The 9469-nt window shown below is 37.4% G+C and overlaps 1 protein-coding gene across 1 annotated transcript; it reads left to right on the top strand.

Moving 5' to 3' along the window:
- The first annotated feature begins 134 nt into the window (after positions 1–134).
- On the top strand, positions 135–2220 carry LOC134667197 (B9 domain-containing protein 1). The gene is made up of 3 exons (XM_063524519.1): positions 135–455; positions 768–995; positions 1672–2220. The coding sequence occupies exons 1-3, from the start codon at positions 206–208 to the stop codon at positions 1785–1787; spliced, it is 594 nt and encodes a 197-aa protein (XP_063380589.1). The 5' UTR covers positions 135–205; the 3' UTR covers positions 1788–2220.
- The last annotated feature ends 7249 nt before the right edge of the window (positions 2221–9469 follow it).

The raw sequence follows: 9469 nt of genomic DNA, 5'->3' as shown, positions 1-9469 counted from the left end.
TTTTGTAGCAATCATTAATAAAATAATTATATTACGTAGTATACGCGTCATTGGATACATTTTACGGTTTTTACAACACGTTTGAATTCTGGCAATATTCGTTGCTATAGCGACGTTTGTTTTGGTTTCGTTTTCCTGTCAACTCAAGTTTACCCGGTGTACGCGGAATCTCTGAATGCGAAATTATTACTTCGTGAATTTATAAATGAAAGACATCGAAATTACCAAGTTTCTCGTGTCATTCACGGGTCAAATTGAAAATGTGTTGTTCCCGGCGGGTGTATTCGACGAGTTGTTGTATATTCAATATGAGGCTGTATGGGGCCCCGATTGGAGTCCGGTGTCGGGTTTAACATCAGGGAATAGTCAGATGGCTCGTTCAGGAGCCAATCCTGAAAGGGTAGTCTTTAATATGCCTTTGGAGATGGTTTTCAGCAGCACAAATGTGTCAGGATGTAAGTTGTGCTATGCATAATACCTAGGTAGTCGATAAATTGAAATACCTACTTCAGTTATATGAATGTAATGGACTGTAGCAAATAGCAAACATCCATCTTACTATATGTAGGTACCTCCTGTTATCCTGTAAGCTTTTTTACTACATATCATGTAAAGGGTACGACGGGCTTGTAGAACGCTAAACGTTTACATTTTCTCAAGGAATAGTTACATAGGTACTAAACAGGTAGTAATTGAAACATTAAACATAACATTCTGCCGTTTTAATTTTTTATTGATATTTTGACTTCCGGTGAACTCCCTAACAGGGCCCCAACTGGTGATCACAGTCCGCGCACAGAACACGATAGGCGGGGACACGCTGCGCGGCTACGCGTTAGTTCCACTGCCGGCCACCGCGGGCGCGCGGGCGTGCGCGGCGCCACTGCTGCGCCCTCTGGCCGCGACCATGCTAGGCGAGTGGCTCGCCTGGCTCACTGGCAGGCATCCTGAACTCGCAGAGCCGAGGATGCTGGCTTCTGGAAAAGAGAATTATTGTAAGTACGAGTAGGTACCTATTACGCGGTTAATCACATTGATGCGGATCCTCACGCCCGCTTCGGTGCTCAAGCCAGGCATAGCTATGCTATGGCTATTTCCACCCCTCCCTGACTTACACTACACGAACCATTTGGAGCTACTTTTAACTCCTGCGTAACTCAAATTTTATTAAGACCCTTAAAAACCTATGTCGGAAAGTTTCCAAAAATGCGAAATTTCCACATTGAAATATTGCGGAAACGTCTCATATTTTCATACGGGGATCAAAATTTTTCATTTCGAAATTAAAGTTTGCTTTTAATCGTCTAATTTTCAATATTTCCGTCATTTTTTGAAACTTGCAACTTACACATCTGTAGTAGGTATATCCAAGTAGGTACCTTTGCTTATGTAAATACAGATAGGGTCATTGCGCTAGCTTTCGTCCGGTGTCAGTTTCCGTCCACTTGACGAAATTTGAATATAAACCATCATGGCTGCACAAATATGGACTTATTGCAATCCTTAATATCTAAACAATTTATCTATCTACATAAAAATATATTTCCCAAGAAGCTAGTTATAAATATAAATGAAATGTATTATTTACTAATCCGTCAAGTGGACGGAAAATGACACCGGACGGTAAACTGACGCAATTACCCTACATAAAATTATAATGAATTGTTTCAGTGTTAAGAACCGAGTCGTATGGGACAGTAGAGGTGCGAACGTCCATGGTGTCCAAGGATTTCAGGCGGCTCGGGTACGACAACCAACCATCGTCTAACGAGACTTATAACTCTTGATATTTTTATAGGCAAGTTTCGTGAGTTGTGAATATCTAGTGCAGTTGCGCCAATTACACTCACACTTAAGTAGTCCAGCCATCATCCTGTAGAAATCCGTTACTATTTTAATTGGGAATGTATTGTAATTAAAGGAGTATCCAGACGGGACTGACGAAATCAGTCGATTTGTTCAGGAAAATAATTGGTCAATCTCATCTAGCGTCCACACGTACACAAATTAAATCATCAATTTGCATTCTACTATGAAAATTGGCATTTTTGTGTCCGCACCTGCTGATGTGATCGGGGAATCAAATTGGTATTTGCGTCCGCACGGCCCTGTTCGATCGGAGAATTAGATCAGATTGGCGAAAAATTGTCTCGTCTGGATACAACTTAATTATGGTTTAGTATAGTGCAATCGGCTCTGTATGACTTGAATATGGAATAAAATGACGTTTTAAGTAGTTTTGGCGTACTTATATTCATTTCGTTACCTACTTTTCCATTCTATTAATTTCTAGTTTCTGTAGTTACAATGGCTCTCAGGGGAAATATAAGAGTCAGTAATTTTAAGTCCGAATATTTAAGTATGTACATGGTAAAAATGTATAGTAAGTAATATAACGAGTATTAATTATGTGTGGAATGGAGTTGGAAACAGAGAAAATGCTATTCGAAGGCACATATCTATTGTTATGAGTAACTATTGCGTATGCGATGGTACTAATATACAATATGTACTTACAATGTATTTGAATTTAGGGAAGAAGTGCCAATTTAGCCCCACAAATACCTACCGTTAAAGAAATTATCAAGCGCTTACTTACCTCCTTTTCTTTAGTACTTGTGCGAGAGAGAAAAAAGAAGTCACGGACATGATGCCTAATGAATGGTGAATGCCGTGCCATGCTGGCAGTTCTGTACGTTGACAGTAACCTAGGGCCTAGGCCCGCATTAATTCATTATTGTCAGTTCTGTATTAAATACGTTGACAGTAACCTAGGGCCCAGGCCCGCATTAATTCATTATAACTCGGTAAAAGGTTGTTGCTAATTTAATTATGTAGCCTTACAAGCTATTGTACTCTACTGTATTATTTGAAACGTTAAAATTTAAATAGATAGAGTCAGAGAAAAGTCTGCAAGGACTTTGATAGCATAGGTACGCAGTGCAAGTGTTATTTATACGTAATAATTTCATAGAAGTTTGACGTTTAAAATAATACTTGCACTACTTGTGTTGTGCTATCAAAATTGTTGCAAATGTTTCTTGGTCTAAGTTGGACCGTCTAACTTAATGTTGGAAATGCAACGTATATACTACATATATGCATAATATGTCATGTAGCTAATACCTCTTCAAATCCATAGTATTAAAAATTGTATTTGACACTGCAGGAAAACGTGTGCATGTTACAATACACATTTATATTCATATCAATGTAAAATTTGTGTTAGGTACTCGCGAGGTTTTCCTGCTTTTTGTATATCTTACACTTAAGATGTCTAGTTGTCTGTTTAAAGATTGATGAGGGAGTTTTTACCTGCTCGTTTATTGTAAGTTTAATTTTATTGGACTGGACATTATCATGTTAACTTGTACATACTTTAAAGCGCGACTTAAGTCGTGTTTAAGTCACGTTTAACCGTCACTACCTACACTAAAAAGCAGTCGCTGCTCACTATGTCGACCAAACAGTGTAATTATTTTTAAAAATGTCACTTTGTGAGTATATATGTACATGGGTGACGATAATCGCTTACTCGTTTGCCTCCTATATCATAAATAAAAATTCTGCAAATCTCTCCGATAATGGTACGCGATTTGCATTACATTGCGGCATTTGATCAATCGATTGAATTCGTTGCACCTACTTAGCCAGCAATTTCCTAAAATCGCTATTTATTGCTAGGTCTAGAGGAATTAGAGCATTTAGAAAGGATATGTCATCGTCATCGCTGTCATTTTCTTTACGAAACAGTCTGCCGATTTTTGCGGGGGAGGGGACGTCAAATGTGCTATTTCTACATGATTTGTACGTAACCTACAAATAGCCATGTCAGTCCATACAAAAGTTTGCACAATTGTAGCAGTTCTAACCAAACCTAACCCACTTTTGTTCGGTTCTGTGAGGATCGCAGTTCAAACCTAACCTAACCCACTTAACGGCGCATGCGGTGCGGTGTACGGGAGTTTGAGCGGGAGGGGTTTGGCATCATCATACCCACATTTTATGGTAGGTAATCATAGTGGTTTATTTAGTTTAGGTATCATAGTGGTTTTCCGGGTCAAGGTCCGGGTCTCTGAGTCAGAGTCCGGGTCCGAGTCCCGGTCCAAGTCCGGGTCCGGCTCCGAGTCCGGGTCCGAGTCCGGGTCCGAGTCCGGGTCCGAGTCCGAGTCCGAGTCCGGGTCCGAACCGGATCCGGGTATGAGTCCGGGTCCCAGTCCAAGTCAAAATCGAAATTCGAAATCACCAAACATGTACTATGCGTCGTTGAAGAGTTCTGTTTTGATCATCATCAGCAGTTCCACTTCATCAAATGCGACAGTTTTTAATGTAAATGCTTGATTTTATGATGAAAATACAAAAAATTCTATACGTATGCCTTTAAGATTTGAGGAGTTCCCTCGATTCCTTATGGATCTTATCATCAGAACTCGAGCTTGACAGAAATGTGGCTTAAAAACTAAACTTGCTTAACAAACATAACGAAGAGGACAAATCGCCAAAAGTGAACTATGCGTCGTTGAAGAGTTCCGTTCTGATCATCATCAGCAGTTCCACTTCATCAAATGCGACAGTTTTTAATGAAAATGCTTGATTTTCTGATGAAAATACAAACATCTCTATACGCATGCCTTTAAAATTTGAGGAGTTCCCTCGATTTCTCATGGATCCCATCATCAGAACTTAAGCTTGATAAAATTGTGGCTTAAAAACTTAACTTGCTTAACAAACATAACGAAGAGGACAAATCGCCAAAGGTGAACTATGCGTCGTTGAAGAGTTCCGTTCTGATCATCATCAGCAGTTCCACTTCATCAAATGTCACGTTTTTGAATGTATATGCTTGATTTGTTGATAAAAACACAAAAATCACCATATGTATGCCTTTAAGATTTGAGGAGTTCCGTCGATTCCTCATGGATCCCATCATCAGAACTGGATTTTGACAAAAACGGGACTAATCTGTATGTATATACATACAATCAAAAAAATAATTTTCAAAATCGGTCCAGTAATGACGGAGATATGGAGTAACAAACATAAAAAAAAAAAAAAAAAAAAAAACATACAACCGAATTGATAACCTCCTCCTTTGGGATTTGGAAGTCGGTTAAAAAATCATTGCTCTAGCATCAAAACCCACGGAGGAAACAGTCGAGTACGTTTGTATGGAGAAATGACCACTCCTGTTGGCTCTTAAATGCTCTAAGGTAGAGGCGTAATAACTATTAGTACAAAATTAATTGTTATTGCATTTTGTTTGTTAGCAAATATTGGCGTGAAGTGCAGGGGAAACCAGCGGGAATGTCTCGTGACGTCGGTGCGGTGCGGTAGGTGTGTTTGACACAGCGTTGCGGTTTAGGTGCGGTGAGCCGTATGGCAGGTCACGTAGACGAGCCCCTAACACGTCACACAAGGATAAGTGGATAGCTATTAGCTTGATGTATCTCCTTTACGTACGATTATTATATGTATGTACAGTTGCCTTCATATATTTTGGAGCAGCCAAGGCGCTCACAACACAAATAATCTTTAATAATAAGTAAATAAAAAATAATTTAAATTGCAAATAAATATTTGAACGCGCCTCTATTGTCAAGGCGCGCGTCTGAATATACCTATCTGATAGCGACTGTACAAATATGTATTAGAATAAAAACATGAAGGTCTGTTATTTGTATCTTTTTTTCGGAAATCAGAGGGGAACTCTTGTGACGATGGAAGGTTTAAACGAATGCAAAAAACTGAATAAGCCCACTTCTGCGGTACGAAAAACCGGGCAAGTGCGAGTCGGACTCGCACACGAAGGGTTCCGCCGTACCATAATGCAAAAAACCGGGCAAGTGTGAGTCGGACTCGCGCACGAAGGGTTCCGTACCATAATGCAAAAAAAAAAAAACAAAAAAAAACGGTCACCCATCCAAGTACTGACCACTCCCGACGTTGCTTAACTTTGTCAAAAATCACGTTTGTTGTATGGGAGCCCCATTTAAATCTTTATTTTATTCTGTTTTTAGTATTTGTTGTTATAGCGGCAACAGAAATACATCATCTGTGAAAATTTCAACTATCTAGCTATCACGGTTCGTGAGATACAGCCTGGTGACAGACGGACGGACGGACGGACGGACGGACGGACGGACGGACGGACGGACGGACGGACGGACGGACGGACGGACAGCGAAGTCTTAGTAATAGGGTCCCGTTTTACCCTTTGGGTACGGAACCCTAAAAAGGAAAAAATGCAAAAAGAAAACGGTCACCCATCCAAGTACTGACCACGCCCGACGTTGCTTAACTTTGGTCAAAAATCACGTTTGCTGTATGGGAGCCCCACTTAAATCTTTATTTTATTCTGTTTTTAGTATTTGTTGTTATAGCGGCAACAGAAATACATCATCTGTGAAAATTTCAACTGTCTAGCTATCACGGTTCGTGAGATACAGCCTGGTGACAGACGGACGGACGGACGGACAGCGAAGTCTTAGTAATAGGGTCCCGTTTTACCCTTTGGGTACGGAACCCTAAAAAGTAAAAAATAATAATGTATAAAATGAGAAGCAAGAAACAAGTACCTACCTAAATACCTAATCTGAAATAAATACTGTATAGGTAAGTGGAGGCAAGAACGCAATATTTAGTAGGAGGTAGGCACCTACTTCAAATATGTTTATTACATTACAATACAATTAGAAATGGTTCTAATTCTAATTCTGAAGTATTCTCGTACCAGTTTTAATGATTTTAGATGCGGACTTCCTCCTATCATCAGATTGCTTGTCATTATTGGGTTATTATGCTTCAGCGAAATGATATACAGTGAAACCTGGTTAATTGGCACCTGGATAAATGGAAAACCTCTATAATTGCAACCAAAAGTCCGGTCCCGGTCCCTTGAGACCAAAAGGCCTCTATAATTGAAATTTTGGAACCTCTATAATTGCAATTTAGATTTTAGTGCTTTTCGTAATTTTGCCTCTGTAATTGACCACATCGCAACTGAAGACCTCTATAATTGACACTGTGCTAAAAAATCCGTTATTTTTGCTCTTGTTTTTACCTCTATTATTGAAACGAGTCTTACTTATTACCTCTGTAATTGAAATAATGTAGTTGTAGACAGCAGAAACAATATTTTAATAGCAATGATCATTTTATTTATATCTCCATCCAGAATTCAATTTATTTATTGTTATTGGGTATCTATCACAGCCTGTAGTAGGTGAAATAGTTTTGATCAATAAAAAACAAAGTATGCTTTTTACATTCTAATAAAACTTTCCTCTACAATTCAAGGAAATTTTTTAAACTCAAATAAGAAAATAAAGTGATAATTAATGTAGTGTAAAAGTGCAAGTATAGACAGAAGCAATATATAGACCAGAAACCCAGGACGTAAGAATGTAAATCTACTTTAAATGGTTATTTGCACCTCCATTAAAAGAAATTTGTCAGAACGCAACCTCTATTAACGAAAACCTCTATAATTGACACAACGATTTCTTGAACCTCGTTAATTGACACGACCTGCTTAAATGAAAAACCTGGTTAATTGACAAAAACTGGCCAGTCCCTTGAGATTGCAATTATCCAGGTTCCACTGTACATGGAAGTATTCTGTCCGCTCAATTATGACCCAACGCAAACTACCCCGCGATAGGCGGTACTTACAAACTGCTCGATTGGCAATCTCAGTACGCGACCGAGATGACAGTCAGTGACAAATGGCTAAATTGATTTATAAAAACAACGTTTTTGTAATAAAATTATATTCATGTGTCGTGAAGTGGTGCAGAAGTTATTTTAGTTCATACCAAGGACAATGGAATCACTTTTCACTTGTAGTAAACAGATAGCTTCAGTAAAATTTGGAAAAAACATGACGATTTGTTTTCAATACTACCGTGCTAAGCTAAAACGTAACAACTGCATACGACTTTCATAACAACATACGACTTTTTAAATTGCGAGGATAATAGGGATGGTGTTATGCCAAATGAAGTAGACTATTTTATTAACTTGTGTTTGGTTTAGGTATTTTCTATATAATTATAAATAAATTCCTTCTTACAGATTTGTATTTTACTTTTTTATTTCATGAGATGGAGCTATAAAAAAACTACCTAGTTATTTCAAATTAATAATCAAATTTGGTATTGCCATTTTACATTACTTTCCATTCAGATTCCCACAAGATGCTATTCGCAGAGAACTATGGAAAAAAGCGTCCAATTAGAGAGACATGAAATTGAGTGGATGCCTGGCAAGATATCTAGAATGGTGTACTTTCGTTTGGGCCAAATACATTTCGCCAAATTTCACTTCCCAACAAACTTATCGCAATAGTTTCATTTCCCAAAGAAACCTTTAGCAAAGTTACACTTCGCATATAATTTATTTGGTCAAATTATCATTTGGCATGATTTTACTTTGTCAAATGTTATTAGGACAAAAACTTATTTAGCAAACGTTTTTTATTGTCTAATATTATATTCCAAAAAGACATGCTGCGCCGACCCCAAGTGAATGGAACAAGGGCAAGAGAATGATGATTATATTACAATGAAGTATTTGAACAAATTAAATTATAATTATAATTATTTATTATTTTTCAGTTGATGATTATATTCCAAAAAGATGTTTGGTCAAAATTGTCACTTCGCAAATTTGACAAATAAGCATATCTATTTAAAGTAATTTTTGTTATGTTAATATAGGTACGTTAAATTCTACGTAATTTGGGTGGGTTGGGTTAGGTTTGAACTGCGATCCTCACAAAACGGAACCACTATCAGAAAAGTGGGTTAGGTTAGAACTGCCGTCCATACAGAAACGAAATACTGTGTACTAGAAAAAGGTCATCGAAGTGGATTAATTAATTTAATAGAATAACGAGATGTAAAAAAAATTGCATGTCATTTTAGACTAAAATGTGGTTTAAAATTGGTAGTTATTTACAATTTTTGGGTTACAATTATTACTTTGGTGTTATTTGCTTTAATAGAATAGCAAGATGTAACAAATTTGGTTATCATTTTATATTAAAATGGAGTTTTAATTTTAGTGATAATTTACTACATATTTTTGAGGAATGTTTTTTTGACGTTACATTTTACTATGTACATATATGTAATGATCAGCTAAATACCAGACAAATAAATTCCGCAGCCTCCTCTTTATTGGTACCTATGTAAATTGTATGCCATGCAATATTTTGGGACATGTAAGTTATACTTAATGATACATTTGACTAAATAATATTTGGTAAAATGAAACTTGTCCAAGTAATTATTTGCTAAACAATAACTTGCCAAAAAAGACTATTGCTAACTGAAAATATGCGATAAGTTGTTTTGCCGAACATTTTTTTGGGAAATGATAATTTGGGAAACATAGTTTGGGATGTGATACTTTGGGAAACGTTTTTGGGCCATTCGTTAGTAAACCATCTAGAATATGTTCTATTCAT

The sequence above is a fragment of the Cydia fagiglandana genome, chromosome 9 (assembly GCF_963556715.1).
Source record: "Cydia fagiglandana chromosome 9, ilCydFagi1.1, whole genome shotgun sequence".
Lineage (NCBI taxonomy): Eukaryota > Metazoa > Arthropoda > Insecta > Lepidoptera > Tortricidae > Cydia > Cydia fagiglandana.
This window is presented reverse-complemented; position numbering and strand designations above follow the sequence as displayed.

What these genes read in the sequence shown, in the direction of transcription:
- LOC134667197 (XM_063524519.1), top strand. Translation starts at nt 206, where the DNA reads ATGAAAGACATCGAAATTACCAAGTTTCTCGTGTCATTCACGGGTCAA. An exon ending in CAGCACAAATGTGTCAGGAT is followed by an intron (nt 456 to 767) that starts GTAAGTTGTGCT and finishes ACTCCCTAACAG; the next exon opens with GGCCCCAACTGGTGATCACA. An exon ending in TTCTGGAAAAGAGAATTATT is followed by an intron (nt 996 to 1,671) that starts GTAAGTACGAGT and finishes GAATTGTTTCAG; the next exon opens with TGTTAAGAACCGAGTCGTAT.